Below are 16201 nucleotides of genomic sequence, written 5' to 3'. Positions count from 1 at the left end.
GTAGTGAGAAAAGGGCGCATGGTGGGGGCAAGGAAGCTGCACTTTTTACATGTAACGATGTCTTTAAAGTGAAGTTTGAGACTTTATGGGAGTTGTTTTGTGTATATTAAAGGAAACAGCCAACTCCATCGGCTTAGCTCTGCACTCTGCGGTCTGTGTTACTCCATTAGCCCGCCACACAGTCTCGGATTCATTCGATTAACCTAACTCATCTCCCGAGAAAGTGTTAAAACGAAACACTAGAAACTGGAACTGCGATAGGAAAAAGAATAAACAGCTTGCGACTTGCTGTCTATGTCGGCGAAAAAAACCAATTTTATTTATTAAAAGCTTTAAAATTTAAAAAACACATATCAAAATAGTGAAAATATGTATGAATCAAAGAAATTTAATGCGTTTTATCCCAATAATTTGAGTTATTATATTTTTTATTTTTTTATCATTTATTTATTTAAATAAATATAATTACAGAAAAATCAAAGAAGAATTTGCAGTATTACCTTGTTAATTTTTGTTTATATTGGGTCTTTTTCTTATTCATAATACAATTATATTTGAAAGTAAATATAATTTGACCGTTATTCATTTTGTATTAAATATGATTTTGTCTTTCGATAGCTGCTTTTACTATATGATTAAATAATTAGACCATAATAAGTTCACGTGAAAAGATACTAATATCAGCAAAAAAAAAAAAACATTAGCCTTACTAATTACGTAACATTTAAGGTTAGGCAAGGAACATCCGTGTCGACAAAGCACGCGATCAAATAAAATTGAGCACTACTTCTATCCTATTCATGAAAAATTAATGTAACTACATCATAAACCTAGGAGGGGAATTGGCTTGTAAACTTTAAGATTCTTGTAATAAGTTGCCCATGGGTAGATACTACGTGGGTTTTGTTTCATCACAATTTTTATTTTATTTCACTTTGAAATTGTCCCTTAAATATTACTTATTAATAAAAAATAATTTAAATATAATAATTATTTAATTATGTATCACAAGTCAAAACTTAAATATAATCTTATACGGTATTAAGTAAGTCTATAAATTACAGATTTAAGTTCTCAACTTAAAAGATATACTTAATAAATAATAAAATATTCATATTTATATATAAAAAACACACCCCTATTACTACTTCTTTACGTAAAAGAGATGGAATCTTACATTAGTTCGAATTTACCAATATCCTTATATCTCTCATAGAAGCTTCATATTAACGAATATTTAGATCTGCTCCAATAACAAATGCCACGGATCAAAACTTAAACTCAATCTCATAATTCCAAATGCCCTTAAGTTTTGAAAATAAAACTTAAATAAATTTATAAGTTATCAATCCACGTTCTTAATTCAAAAAATATACCAGATAGATGATGAAAAATTTATATTTATATATCCAAAATCTATCTCATCTTTTATTGATGTAAGATCTGTAACATATATATATTTTACATACTTTTTTTTATTTTAAAAAATTATATCTTAAATAGGTAATTGAAAAAGAATATAAGTGATGCAATTTCAGCATTTCTTTCACTTTCTTTTCTCCTTTAAACCTATTCGTATACGAATGCACTGTAATAAAATGCAAATCGACGTATACATTAGTAAAAAGTAAAAAAAAAAAAAAAAAAAAAAACCCTACCTAAAGCAGAGAGGCTTGAAACTTTGACATAAACGTTGGGCCAAACAAGTTCTAACAATCTCTGAAATTGCTGTTGGTTCTGCGTGGCCAGAGTCATCCACATGGAAGGCAAACTGAGGACAATTTCAGGGACCCTGAAAAGAGAACAGTGCCTGAAATTGGTTAAGTGCATAGAACCATATAACGAAGAATTAAAATAGTTATCTAGACAGACAGAAGACAGTCGGAGTCTGGGAGATTTATATATAGGGAGTTTGACAGCAACTCAGAAACACAGCAACAGCTGCAACTTGACAAGTGGTTTGTTAAATTTTGTTTTCTTAGTGGAACTTGGGTCCTCTCTTGTCTCTATTGTAGTATTTTTTTAAGGGAATTTGGTTCTGTCAAATTAACCTTTTTGTGGGGGCATTGGGTAACAGCCCCTTCAGTTAAATTATAAGCCCACAATCATAAAACAAAGGGTTTTGCTGGGATTCAGAAACAGGCAATCCGCTTTGTTATTAATTTTACAGTTAGTTGGGCAAGCTGAACATTTATTATACTCCTATTTTTTAAAACTTGAAGAAGTGGATGGATGTTAGAGTTAGCGTTTATCCATTGCTCCCAAAATATTGGTGGGTTACTTGGTTTTTGATCTTGAAACCGGCGGCGGCGGGAATCGGGACAAGAAGCAACCAGCAAGCTGTCATCTGCAAGTAGTCATGTATCATTGCTCGACTCACGAGTGGCCTTCTGAGAGAATAAATTATAGTACATGTTTGGTTCGGGGAACCGTTATTCCATTTCCTAGTACGCTTGATTTACAAAATAATTATTTTAAAACATAATCATTAAAAAAATCAAAATAATTATTATCACTTTTTCTTGATAATAATTATTCTATACCTCACAGAATGAATTACAAAAATTTTAAATAAAAATTTCTTTAATTATTTTATGAACTTACTATTTTGTATATAGCAAAACTTAATTCTAGTATATAAAAACTTTCATTTTACTCTGTCTTTTCCTTTCTTATCTGCCTGTCTTTTTTCTCTCTAAATTATATCCCCTTTCGATGGATCTTTCAGTAGTTGTAATCCACCAACACTTCAATAGTTAGATTTGGTCATAAGAAACATCGATTGGTGTTCTAATAGTTAGATTTGGTCACAAAAAGTGCTCGACCAACACTCTATTGTGCTGGTCATATTTTTGATGATTGGTTGATGGAGAGGAAAGAAAAAAAGAAAGAGAAAAAAAAAAGATAAAATGTAATTAAAATAAAAAACTATATCGAGACATGTTTGATTGAGAGGAATAGAATAATCATTTTTCTCTTATTTTCATTTATGAGATAAAACTACATTTAGTTTAATTGAATGGCTATTTCGAAGAATAGTCATTTTAAGAGAAACTTAAATAACCATTACTAAGACCTCCCTTAAGAATAGATATTCCAAATTATTAAGAATAAAAAAAGAAATTTATTAGACAAATATAATATTTTACAATTTAAAAAATTACCTTATAAAAAATACTAAACTTGTTTTTTTTCTCTCTTCCTCATTTTTTATGTCTCTAAAGTGCAGAAGATACAAAAATTTTTACTTCATTTTCAAAAAAAAAGAAATGAAAATATTTAAATATTATTTAATATATTAATGTTATTTAACTATAATAAATATTATAAAAATATTATTTAATATTATTTTTTGAATATGTTAAATGTATTAAAGAATGTTATTTAGTATTATTTAAATTTAATGAAGAATATTTTATCTTTTAATATTAAATATTATTTAATTATAATAAAAGATTTAATTATCTTTTAATGCAAAAATATTATTAAATTATAATAAAAATATGTTTATATTTTGGTGAATATATTATTTAATTATAGTAAAAGTTATTTTGATTTTATTACTTAAAATATTTTTATCTTTTAATAAAATAAATTATTTAATTTTAATAAAGAGTATTTTCTTCTCATTATAGTATTTTTGTTTTTTAATTAAAAATTTTTAAATTTTAATAAAAGATATTTTTATCATTTACTCATTATTTTTAACTATTCTTAAAATTATTCATACCAACCAAATAATGAAATAAGTAATAATAGTAATTTCTATCCTATTCCATTTTATGAACAAATCTACATAATAGTTATTATTCTCCTATTCTATTATCTTGGAATGATTATTTTATTCTCATTTTATTCCTTCTAGTGAACCAAATATGCTGTTAAAGTTTAGTTATGAATTATTAATATTTTAAATAAAAAATAACATTTAAATATTTAAAATAAAAAGTTAATTAAATTAAAAATAAATAATCATATTAAAGTTTTAATTATAAAATTTTAATATTTTAATGGTTTAAAAAATGAAAACAGAGAAAAAAAAATAATCATGTTGAAGTTTTAATTGAAATTTATTAATATTTTAAATACATTATAAAAAAATTAAATAGTTTAAATTAAAAACCTTATATATATACATGAAAGGGAGCAAAAGACGTTTAAAACCATTTAGTTTGAAGTTTCACTAGTATTATTCTTTTACTCAATATTTGCTTAAAGACCCTTTAATAAAATGATCATCCAGTATCGTCCTTTTTTCACTCTATTTCTGTCGACAAACGCTGCTGAAAAACCAGCGTTTGATATTCAATGAATTCAATGGTATTATAATTATAATTATAATTAGCAAGCCAATGCAAATGGCTCTAGAAACTTAGAGCCGGTGCTATAACCCAAGAGAGAGTGTAAACATTTTTAATCTATATTTAATAAACATTTTACTGCCCTATTCCTATATGAAATTTAAATTGTCTTCATCCTAAAGTGTTTTAAATATTCAACAATCTTTCCTAACAAAGAATTCAAAAATTTGTAACCTATTACTTATCAAAATATAGATTAGATGCATCTTTATATTGGTTTATCTATGAATATAAATAAATTTAATTATTTATGAATTATTTGAATTTTACTCGATAAGTACTAGAATTTAATTTATTCAATATTAAGCTAAACTTAAATTATTCAAACATCCGAGCATTTCGCTCATTAGTTAGTGCATTATAGTAAGATTCGAATCCCCCTCCCCCAATTATATTAAAAAAAAAACTTAAATTATTCAAGTTGAGTCGAGCAAAGATCGAATTTTATAAAACTCAAATTATAATGATTTGCAAGTTTAATCAAATTTTTAATTTTTAATATTATTTAATATGATATATAAATCTAAATACATTATTTAATTACTCAGTCAAAAAAATAAATTGTTTATTTACATAATTTTCAAGTTTGATTTGAATTTTATTTATCCTTTAAATTCGGGCTAAACTTTTCAGTCCAAAAACGTTAATGGAGAAGGGAAACTCTTGTTGACAACATAATGACCACGTTGGAGCCCAGAAGAATTGGGTTCCACGGATGAGTGACCCGACGTTTGATCGGCACAAATACTGAGCCCTAACAGCCATTAAACAAAGACCCAAGTCAGTGGAGTTGACAGTTCACCGGACATCGCCCTTGACATGGCTCTCTGGCTCGGTGGAAAATGGAGGGCAACTGCACTTTCATTGCATGCTCCAAGTTCACGGCGTCGAAGCTTTCGATCAGACGCGGCGCTAGAAGCAATAACGAGAGCAGCTGAAGAGAAAGTCCCAAATGTGGTGCTATATAACTACCCTTCATTTTCTGGCGCATTCTCCGCTCTCTTCGCTCACCTCTTCCACTCCCGTCTTAGTCTCCCTTGCCTCATCTTGCCTTTCTCCTCCGTTGAACCCCTCAGGTTCTAAATCCGACGTTTAAAATCTAAAGACTCAAAATTATCTAAATATTCATTTACTTATTGATTTTTACAGGGTCGAAGATTTTTATGTTGAAGGACTAGACAAGTGTTATCTTCTCGACTTTGTCGGTCTGAAAGGGTTTGCCTCAAAGCTTTCACAACAATCAATGTGTGAGTAAGTTGAATTCAAATTTTCCTTATTAATTATCAATAATCATTTCATTTTACAAACTAGATTGACACTGTAATTATTTAAAATCGTAGAGTAATAGCATTTGATCATCGAAAATCGGCACTTCCTCAAATTAACTGTTCCGAAGATCTGAGAGTCACGTTTAATGTCAATCTTGAGAAGAGTAGCTCCATTGCTGCATATGAGTATTTTTCTAATAAGCTTGCAAATATGATGTCTTTTGATGTAAGTATGAATGTGATTATTGTATATCTTTGCTGTGCTTTACTAGAGCGATTTGTGTATGTATATACAAGACCTAAAGATTTGGCGTTTGTTTTTAATTTTGCTTAATTCCAATAAGGTGAAGGCTACCAATTTGTTGAACTCAGAAGATCGAGATCGTGTGGAAACAGTTCTAAAGTATATCGAAGACGCAGATCTTCACAGATGGAGCATAACGGAAATTAAAGCTTTTAGAATTGGACTTGGTGAATGGCGTTCCAAGTTGAATTGCATCACTAATCCATACATGTATAAACAGGTTCGGTGCTCGGAAATTGATCCTTTTCTTTTATTACTGGTTGGACTATGTTGCATTGGTTGCAGACAAACCTTGATCACTTGTCTTATTATGTTTTTTAGATGAAGAAATGGTGTTAAAATTTTCAAAATTTCCACAATTGTTTACCCCGCAGCTCTTAGCTTCTCAGTTGCTAACACTTAGCATGTTTAACTTGCATAATTGGCATTTGAAAGGTTTATGGATGATTATTGTTGAACTCCTCCGATGCTCCTCCCTTCTTTCTTCTCTTCCCTCATCAACATTTTGTGTAATCTTCAGTTTTTATTTTAATTCTGATGTCTTTTGTCTCTATTGCAGTTACTGGAGATCAGTTCTGCTGATGTGGTTGCCAAGGGAAATCTGTATATTTCCTCTCGCCAGATTGCTGCAAACAAGTTGCTGGATAAGTCGTTTAAAGTTCGCTTGGGCAGAGGATTCTATGGAGAGTGCCTGGTAATGACATATCAAAGCGTTTCAGATAGTCATCCCTGAAATACATATTCTTTTTCTGTCAAAAGTGGTTTACTTTTGAGATTTAGGATCCCAGTTATCATTTTCTGAGTTACAGATCTGATCAATGAAATCTAAGGAGTTTGTTTTATTTGTTTGACTTATATGGTGTTACATTACATGAGTAGCTTGTGTCTCTTCGCCAAATCTCCCTTGGTCATACCCTTCTCCCTTCTCCGTTGTCCCTTTTCTCTGTTCTTTTCTGTAATATTCTCTGAGTTAATTTTGCCTTTTACTCTGGTTTTAGGGAGTTAGAGCAGATGGCAACTCTGATTTAAGTGATGAAATTGGCAAGCAACTAAGTCTAAAAAGTGCCACAGCTGGACTAAGGTAATTTATCTTAGATAAGATCTTTAAGGATGAAGACTCCCTTCTGAACAAACAAAATTCTCCATGTGGTATCATTAGCTCTTTTCTAATCAAGCTAGATTGATCATAGTCTTTAGGTATATGCATTGATGATGTCAGGCCCATAGGAGCTGTTATATACATGCAACGGAATAATCTTAAGATGTGCCTAAGAAGCACTGATTCTGCAACTGATACATCTGAAGTTGCAAAGGTGGGCATCATAAGTAATGCAATTATAAGTTCATCTTTATTGTATATGACTATTTTGTGATTTTCTTACCCTCTGTAAACTTGAAGGCATATGGCGGAGGTGGCTGCCCAAGTTCCAGCTCCTTTATAATAAGAATGGATGAGTATAATCAGTGGCGGTCTGTAAACATGTGATGATTATCAAGGTATAAAATATGTCCTTGAGGCACTTACTTGATAATTATGTAATCAAATAAAATTAAATGGGTAGATGATCTCATCTCCTAAATATATTTGTTTGTCTGAACATGCATTTTCCTTTTTTGATTTTGGCTAGCTGACATTAGAAAATTCCATTGGAAGTTTCAAATATTTTTGCTTAATCACAAAGAGAACAGCAAACTTTCCTTTGTATTTCATAAAGTATTCCGAAATTGACACTTCTGGTGCTGATGTTGATTTTCTTTGGACATAAACTTGCTCTTTTGCTAAGGAATAAATCCAAAAGAATGCACCTGAATGTTAAGGAAATTTTTTCTTGAACAATATGTTACATATAACACATAAAATTCTGGTGATGCCTTAATTTTTTTAACTATACCTTTTGGGTCCTTCTAATTCTATGGTGTGAAACTGTTGAAAGATTTAACAGGGGAGTGCATTCATTAGTTCACTGGACAACCTTCAACTGCTATTCCCTTGGCTGTTGGACAAGTTGCTAATTCACAATGTTCACCACCTGTGCCCCACCATGTCAAACTTCTATTTTCCATTCCCACCGAGAAGTACAATAGTATTGCCATGAAGGCCACCCCAGCGTCTAGAGCTGCTGAAAGAATGTAATTGTACCTTTGCCACCAATGCTTTCGGTAACGGAAGATGAAAAAGTTGAAAATAGTTCCAACTATAATCCAGGCATTGTAGTTTAATGGTGTTGCTGGTGGCATCATCCCTGTTGCTCCTAGAAGGACTGGAAGGTTAATTAGGGGAATCCAAGATTGCTTGGGAAATGTCTTGTGCAAGAGCCAAACAATGACAGGTCCTACTGCACCTCCTACGAAGAACCAATTCATCGCCCGATAGTTTCCTAGAGATCCAAAGATCCGTTTGGGTCCCACCAAACCCCATATAACTGATGCATCGAAGAAGACTCGGTCACCAGGGCATGTCCAGGGACTATCAGCAGGGAGGAGATCATCGTGGCATATGTTCTCAATAGAGTTCAGCAACCACCATGCCACTGCGAGGTTGATAGTTCCAGCCAGAACTGTTCCTATGAACTATAGATAAGCAGATGAAATTGCAAGAGATGTAAATTGTATCAGCTGCTGTGCATGTAAAGAAAACACTGGAAAACTAAACAAAAATGTGTGTACAAGATCATCCTCAGATAAGTTATATTAATTATTGAGCTGAAGGCACGGAGTTTTGATGGAAACCATATCATCTGTTAGGTTAAAAAGTTTTCATACTGTTATAATTTGTTTCATGCTTTGGACCTGTTTTATTTTTAAATAATTATTATTGATATTCATAATTTACCTGTACAAAGGGCTCATCTCTAGAGAAACAAGATACCTTTTTATTTGTGACAGCATAGACATCAAAATCTTTGAACACTCCTTAGTGATACTTTCTTTTATATAAATATTTGACAACAACTATCACCAGCTTTTGTCTGATATGATTAAGGTTGATTTCTGGTTTGATCAGAATTTGTTGATATAGAGCTATGCAGTGCTTTTGTTTTTGTTTCTAAACCTTGTAATGATACCTTAATAGTTTATCAAGAGCATTTTAGTGGTTTTTAAGACCTTGTTCTCTTGTTTTATCGAGATATTCTTCATAGATAGAAGAAAACGTACCTGTACCAAGAACATGGATCTTGGAGGTATCTTCATGTAGTGTCCTAGCTTGAAATCATTAAGGAAGGAGACTGCTTGAGCCATGCTCATATAACCATAGGTTTTGAAGCATACATTTGCAATAGGTCTTCCTGGATATATGAGACCCATGACATACTCTGTAATAATGTTCAAGCCTGGTGTCTGTACATGATGAGTGAAAGCATTAATAGAAAAATAGCAGATTCTTCATAGTTAAAGACAAGGTAAAGTTTGCTTAAGTTCCAGATTTATCATAAAGTGTGGAATGTTATCTTGGAACTGTTGAGTTAAAATATTACCAGAGATTTGAGGATTTTAATTTTTCTTAGCTGAAATTTGACATTTTATCTTCTGGGGGGTGGATGGAATTTTATTTTATTTTTTTGTTCTAAATGAATTGATTACCTGGTTTGTTGTGGCAGTTATGATGCTAATCGGAAGGGTGAAGACGAAGGCCATGGCACCAGCAAAGAGGAGTCCCCACCATGGCATCTGAACCTGGTCTTTCAAGAAGATACAGAGGACAAGCGATACTACAAATGTTGCAGTAAGCAATATGTAAAACCACCAGGAAGGTATGTCCTTGTAATTTTTCATCAACCTTGTATGAATATCCTCCTTTCCCGTGTATGAAGCACGATACCGGTCATATATCTCCCTGTTGATAATAGTTTGACAATAGTGACTTTTCTGAAAATTTAAATTTTAGAACTTAAGAACACAAAAAGAATTACCATTTTATTTTTCGTTTTTCTTTTTGAATGATTTTACATGTAAAAACATCTTTGCTTCTGGTACTGAGATCAGAGTTTTCTATATTCCCTGCATTGTTCTTGCATTTAATATTGATTATAGTTGGAGGAAAGATTTTTGATTATTGGTTCAATTTTATTTAGATGCTTATATGGTATTCTGGGAAATGGACCATGTAGCAATTGAGATAACATTCATATGTTAATGTTCTCATAAAACTACTATTATAACTCGGACAATTCTTGGTATAATCAAAAAAGGAAAATTGAATACCTTTTGAAATGAAATAGACCGATAAAACTATTAGACTATCAAGGATTTATAAATGGTGAATGAAATTTTCACTCCCAAAACTTACTCCCTTCACTCCTGTGTCCGTAGCATAGGAGTAAAGGAGGTGAGTGAATGCTGAGAGTGAAATTATTTTGTTGGAAAATTTTTGGTTTCCATTTTATCAAATGTGGTCAGGATTCTTCCTCATTAAGTTCTAGTATATAAATTTAAAAATAAAGTCTATATGAAGAAGCTTCTAAAAATGATGAGTATAATTTACCTTCCATAGAAGAGGGCCACATGTGTCAGTGTCGATGCAATGGTGGCAAAACCAAACCCGTAAGTGAAAGCAAAGAGCATGCTTAGATTAATTCGTCCCAGCTCTTCATACTTCGCTAAATCGATTTCAAACTTGTCATTAACGATTGCTGTTATGTTGTACTTTTGACCTTTGGCTGTGAACAAGTGAGATGAGAATATGGGAAATCTGCTAGCATTGTACAAGTCTAGACCCCAATAAGCTACAGGAATTGCTATGTAAATTATCAATACATAGCCTGCAAAAACATTGGCAATGGCAAAGAAAGGGCTGATGAGTGGACTGAACAAGAAGGATGCCACAGCAGACCAATCAAGCGTCACGGCTCCTAGTCCAAGTCCCTTCAGACCTGAACCAATTTGCTGGGCGGTAACTGACTTGGGGAAAATCCAGCAGACCCATGAGATGCTGGTAAGGGTTGTGAAGAGGTACCCTGGGACCAGGTACCATGAGAAGCTGCAAATTAGTACAATGAGGAAGAACTTTGCCCTTGTCATTCGCCGATCATCTTTCTCATGCAAAGCCCTGTAAATTTAGATCAAAGAGTTTACAATTCAAGATACTATCATTTTGCTTGACTTTATGTATATGTCCAGGTTTAACATCTGAATAATGAGTATTTCTGCTTTCCTCTTTAACATGATTGGGTTTGAATCATCGTGGAATGGATTGATATTTAAATTTCTATGATCTAGCACACATGGTTCCTGACATGATCAGCATGAAATATTAAGTGCATGACAGTATGAAACTGCTGCATGCCATATAATTACAGATGTTTTAATGGATCCTCCATATTTAATTGCTGGAGTTGATGCAGCCACTAGAGGGTTAGAAGTATTAAAGTTTTGCTACTTGACGAGGCAATATCATCATTGTCGTGTTAGACTAGTAAGGACTGACCATTGATTAGTGATTAAGTCAATATCCGTCACTAATTTAGTTCTTAAGTTTCTTTCACAATCTCTCCTACAGAGCTTAATTAGACGTTTACCAACCATTGTTTGGGTGTTTCTTTTTCTTATTCCTCAACCAAAGGCTTGGGTTTAACCACCATCTTACTTTACGCATATGGTAAGGCAACACATAAATTTGTTTTAAGTTCCCTAAAGGCCAAAACATTGAGTGAACCTCTGAAAGTGCTATTAAGCTCTAAAAAACACACTACTAATTTTCCATTTTTGCTGACCTAATTGTAAATTCTTACAGCAGAAGTCATGGAAGGCGTCTGTATGTTTTTTGACACAAAAAGAGAAAAGGTATTACAGTAAGATTTGAACCTAATAATTCTATGCTGACTTCCGTCTTTAAAATTTCAACCATCTTACCTATATAGCTGCCACTTGTTTATGAGTTCACATGTGATATGAGTAACCACATGGGCCGAAAAGAAGAGAAAATCCAAGAAAAAGATTCAACTAGCCTCTCTAACTGTGTTATTATTGGATGCAAACTAAAACTATGCTTCTTGGGTCGCCATCGCCATCGCCACCTCCATCTTTTCTTAATGAACATGTAAACTCTCACTTAAACATGTGTTCATATTCTAAAAGCGAGCCATGTCTGCAAAGTGTCATCACCCTAATTCATCCTCTTAACTTGTAACAATTGCATGGCTGATAAAAATATAAATAAAGAAAGGGTAAAAACACGCTTGGTCGAGATTTGTGAGTAAACCCTTTTGCTTTGGTTTTGAGCAATGGGCTGATAAAGCATGGAGCAGCTCACGAGTAGGCGCCGCAAGAGAGTCCCATCTTTAAGGACATGCATGTGACCCATGAGCATCTTCGACTGTGCAACCATTGACTCTTACAATAATGACACACCAGATGAAAACAAAAAGCAATACTTAAATTAAAGGACAAAAGACTGGCAAGTGGACACTGAGCGATGACACTATTGCACAATGCCTCGAATGATGGACCCAATCCAGTTGAGATTCCGTCGATGTCCACTTGGTCTTGTTCTCTGAACGCTGTACTCTGTCGATTCCGACAGTTCACATGGTGTTCGCTTGTTCTATTTCTAACCCCTAATTGAAGTTTCTCTCTGTCAAGTTAAAACGAACACTAACAAATAACTATGCTAGTAGTAGCTTTTTAGTATTAATTTATGATATTTGGAAAATTTTAATTGTTTAATTACAACTGACCCAAAAGTTTTTAAGTAGTATGGAATAGGGAGTAAATGACTTGAGGTGTCAAAGTCAGACTGGTGTTTTACAGGCTTTGGTGAGTTCGACTCGTTATTATGGGAAGAAACTGATTTCGTGTGAAAACTAACTCAGGATCCGTCAAAGTGAAAAGAAAAGTGTGGCACGGTGAGTCCGGCCGCTGAGAGGATGAGAAGGTAGAATTTAGGAAGGTACCTGAAAAGTGAGACTTGCACCAAGGTGTTAGGCCACCACATGTGAGCCGGCTCCACAACATACTTCCTTAGCAGCCCAGCCCAGCCATATCCGAGCACCTGCATCCCGACCCCACCATCATGACCCCAACCCAAAGATCAACAATAGCACTAGCAGTAGTCATAAACAATAATTTCATTTTAAAACTTATAGCTATACAAGCATCTTCCTTGTCATCAATGATTATCCAGCTTAATTATTTACAAGCTAGGCAACGATATGGCAACAATCTAACCACCAACTAATAATAATTACAAAGTGGAGTGACTTTTCCGCTAGAGACTTGAATTACTTTTCTTGCATTTGCAAAAGAAGAATCAAACTTTATCTTCCAGAAATGAAGAAGCTAGCTAGCTACTTACCTGGGTGGTGATAATGAGAAGCCAACTGGCCAAGAACGATATGCTCCGACCATAAAAGGCTTTGATAATATTAACTATGCCAACTGCGTAAGCAGAACCATTGCCAAAAGCACTTCCAGCATTAGCAAAAATACAAATGAGAACATGCTCTTTCATGTTAAATGAGCCAGGGTTCAAAGAAAACATTTTGGACCCAAAACCTGGAATTTTAAACTGGGTCTTGGGCAAAGCGGAGGCCATGAAGTGGCCTACGGGAAGTGTGGCAACTTGGACTGTGATTTGAGTTATGATTAGAGGCTCTGTTCTGTAAGAGAAGAACTGGTTGAGAAAAGAGAGGAGGGCGCAGGATAAAATGCCCAAGAACCACATCCTGAAGGTCCATACTGGCAGGGTCGGGTCGTCGGTGTTGGCCACGGTTAGCCTGACTTGTTCAATGGGGGAGATCTCCTCGTCGTCGTAGTTTTCTCCGTTGGCTACATGTTTTTCAGGGTCTGAAGGTTTGGTGCCGGGATGAGGGGCTTGTATTTCCATAGAGCTCATGCTGGAGGTTTTGTGTAGTTGAGAGATGGGATAAGGCTTAAAAAGATTCTATTTATTGAACATGTGAATAGTGTATACGGAATAAATATATTGGGATTATGCAAAGCTAATATATCCATATAATATAAGGTTATCATTTCTTTTTCTTATAAAAAGACAATAAAGAATTTGGAGTACCGTAAACTTGGCGCAGAGAACCATTCTGATTGTTAATTATTGGGTGATAAAAAGAAAGAAAGAAAAGTGTGGGAAATGCCAATGCATTATGCATGTCGGCCTTGGACTTAAGTTGTGCTAATAAAACGCAGCGTGAAACCTTTTTGGCTGATGGTTTCAATTATCTCTTATTCCATTTTTCACAGCTTCAATCTCAGGTTGCAATCTAACGAAAATAGAAAGGTAAGTTTTAATTTGATTAAAATTTAAAAGACTTTTTGTTCTTGGACTAACATTTAATTTTATTTTGTAATTTCCAACAGGTCACTTTGCTTGCCATTCTATCAAATTGGCCAGCGCAACCATGATCTGCCAAGATATGCACAAGCGCTAGTGTCAACTGCACGGCTTATATCTTTGCAAATTGAAGAAAATTCTTTTTAATTTAGCTAAAAATTATCAAACAAGGTGCTGATAACCCCAACCCAACCACCCAACTAGTAATGACAAAAGCAAGTTTTTAGGCACCAAGCTGCAATTTTAAAGTAATATGCAGGGTTGATTACCTGAGTGGTGATGATCAGCAGCCAACCAGCCAGGAATGATATGCTCCGAGCATAAAAGGCTTTGATGATAGTAACAATACCAACTGCATAAGCAGAACCACTTCCAAATGCACTTCCTGCATTTGCGAAGATGGATATAAGAACGTGCTCTTTCATGTTGAAAGGACCTGGGTTCAAAGAAAACTTTCTGGACCCTAGACCGGGCAGCTTGAACTGTGCCCTGGGAAGCACAGCAGCCATGAACCGGCCTATGGGAAGTGTGGCTACTTGGACTGTGATTTGGGTTATGATAAGTGGTTCTGTCCTGTAGGAAAAGAACTGGTTGAGAAAAGAGAGAAGGGCGCATGATAACAGTCCCAAAAACCACATTCGGAAGGTCCATACAGGGAGGGTCGGATCATCGGTGTTGGTTACGGTTAGCCGGACTTCTTCGATAGGTGAGAGCTCGTCGTCGTCGGAGTTTGCCCCGTTGATCACACTCTTTTCAGGGTCCAAGGTGGTGGGAATAGGGGCTTGTACTTCAAGGGAGCACATGATGAAGAGTAATGTTGGTGGTTGGGAGATGGGTTCAGTAGGAAGGACGTAGGAGGCTTTTTATTGCGTGAGGAAATGGACTTTCCGTGAAAATAGGCTAAAATTAATAAATTACGAGTTGATTTTTATGACCAATTACCTATGTAAGTATAAGAAATAATTGTGAGAAATAACTTTCTTAATAAATTCAAAAGTGACCTTCATTATAATTTTAATTATTTTTACAAAATTTTTTGTATGACTTAATAAGAATACCCTTTAATCTATATAATCCAAATTAAGTAGTCCCAGTTTCTTTCTCCTCGTCTGCCATTTAAATAAAAATTTTAAAATTAAATCTCACTTTAGCTATCCCTCCGTTCAACTCTCCAACGCCATCGGGGTATATATTTCGCCGTCTTGCTCTCCAACGCCATCGATGTCTATGTTACCATCCAACTTTCTCACCATCCAAAAGTACAGAGATGATATCAAGGTATTTGTTATGAGTTCTTGGATTTATTTTTTTATATTCATAGAACGCAAAAGTTGATGGGTAAATTATATGAGTTTGGAAACTTAAATCTAGTTAGGAATAACGAAATCAATCAGTTTATAAGCAATGCGTGAAAATTTGTTAGGCATTGCGTCACTGGATAATAGGGTGTGTGACTCGATATTACGAACAGTAACCTGTTTATTTGGCATTACGTGACTAATAATTCTTTATAATTTACTTATTTTCAATTTTCAATTATAATTTACTTATTTTTTAGTTGTTTTAATAATTAGTTTATTTTTAAATGAGTTATTTTAATTTTATGTTATTTCTTTTAATCTAATTATTATTTATTAGTTTTTATATTTTTTATAGGAGCTAAAGGAATTAAGTTTAATTTTGGAAAGTAAGGTATTGAAAGACCTAGAAGTCTATTTGCATATGCTTTAGTTTTTTACCATCACTCATGCTACAGAACTCCAAATGATGCGACTCTTGGACCATTGGAAAACTAAGAGACAGAGCTACAACTTTTGTGAAGATCACTTTACCCAGTTCTACCTCGAAGATAGAGAAAATCACATCGAAAAATAACTAGACTTACTGTGCCGAGAATGAAAATTTTTAAAGACTGACAATTGATGTTTTGGGTCTTTCATTACACTTTTAAGCCCAACTAAATCATAAGTCAACTTAGAAAACT

At 33.8% G+C, this 16201-nt stretch overlaps 2 protein-coding genes across 6 annotated transcripts; one reads left to right on the top strand and one right to left on the bottom strand.

Moving 5' to 3' along the window:
* Positions 1 to 5011: 5011 nt before the first annotated feature.
* On the top strand, positions 5012 to 11112 carry LOC18608169 (heat shock protein). 4 transcript variants are annotated; one of them, XM_007042721.3, is made up of 9 exons: positions 5012 to 5437; positions 5511 to 5612; positions 5702 to 5855; positions 5980 to 6153; positions 6493 to 6627; positions 6932 to 7014; positions 7153 to 7246; positions 7333 to 7430; positions 9533 to 11112. In XM_007042721.3, the coding sequence occupies exons 1-8, from the start codon at positions 5181 to 5183 to the stop codon at positions 7417 to 7419; spliced, it is 1086 nt and encodes a 361-aa protein (XP_007042783.2). In that variant the 5' UTR covers positions 5012 to 5180; the 3' UTR covers positions 7420 to 7430; positions 9533 to 11112. The 4 variants fall into 4 exon arrangements, 2 of the variants coding, with proteins under 2 accessions (XP_007042783.2, XP_007042782.2); XM_007042720.3 differs by having other exon boundaries at positions 5974 to 6153; XR_016024540.1 differs by lacking the exon at positions 9533 to 11112 and having other exon boundaries at positions 5974 to 6153; positions 7131 to 7246; positions 7333 to 7388.
* OPT4 (oligopeptide transporter 4) lies at positions 7617 to 15064 on the bottom strand. 2 transcript variants are annotated; one of them, XM_018115715.2, is made up of 6 exons: positions 14487 to 15064; positions 12824 to 12921; positions 10417 to 10980; positions 9516 to 9768; positions 9090 to 9272; positions 7617 to 8504 (listed from the first exon to the last, which is right to left on the bottom strand). In XM_018115715.2, exons 1-6 carry the CDS (start codon positions 15018 to 15020, stop codon positions 7890 to 7892), a joined length of 2247 nt encoding a protein of 748 aa, XP_017971204.1. In that variant the 5' UTR covers positions 15021 to 15064; the 3' UTR covers positions 7617 to 7889. The 2 variants fall into 2 exon arrangements, with proteins under 2 accessions (XP_017971204.1, XP_017971203.1); XM_018115714.2 differs by lacking the exon at positions 14487 to 15064 and adding an exon at positions 13225 to 14223.
* Between the last annotated feature and the right edge of the window lie 1137 nt (positions 15065 to 16201).

Source organism: Theobroma cacao, chromosome 2 (genome assembly GCF_053813885.1).
Source record: "Theobroma cacao isolate CCN51 chromosome 2, ASM5381388v1, whole genome shotgun sequence".
Lineage (NCBI taxonomy): Eukaryota > Viridiplantae > Streptophyta > Magnoliopsida > Malvales > Malvaceae > Theobroma > Theobroma cacao.
Note: the sequence above shows the minus strand (reverse complement) of the source record. Positions and strands in the feature narration are given on the sequence as shown.

Excerpts from the sequence above, each read along its gene's own strand:
- LOC18608169 (XM_007042720.3), top strand. The coding sequence starts at position 5,181 with ATGGCTCTCTGGCTCGGTGGAAAATGGAGGGCAACTGCACTTTCATTG. Across the intron at positions 5,438-5,510 it reads TCCTCCGTTGAACCCCTCAG|GGTCGAAGATTTTTATGTTG; the intron begins GTTCTAAATCCG and ends TGATTTTTACAG. Across the intron at positions 5,856-5,973 it reads CAAATATGATGTCTTTTGAT|GTGAAGGCTACCAATTTGTT; the intron begins GTAAGTATGAAT and ends AATTCCAATAAG.
- OPT4 (XM_018115714.2), bottom strand. The coding sequence starts at position 13,764 with ATGAGCTCTATGGAAATACAAGCCCCTCATCCCGGCACCAAACCTTCA. Across the intron at positions 12,922-13,224 it reads TTCTCATTATCACCACCCAG|GTGCTCGGATATGGCTGGGC; the intron begins GTAAGTAGCTAG and ends GTCGGGATGCAG. Across the intron at positions 9,769-10,416 it reads GTGGCCCTCTTCTATGGAAG|GGAGATATATGACCGGTATC; the intron begins GTAAATTATACT and ends TATTATCAACAG.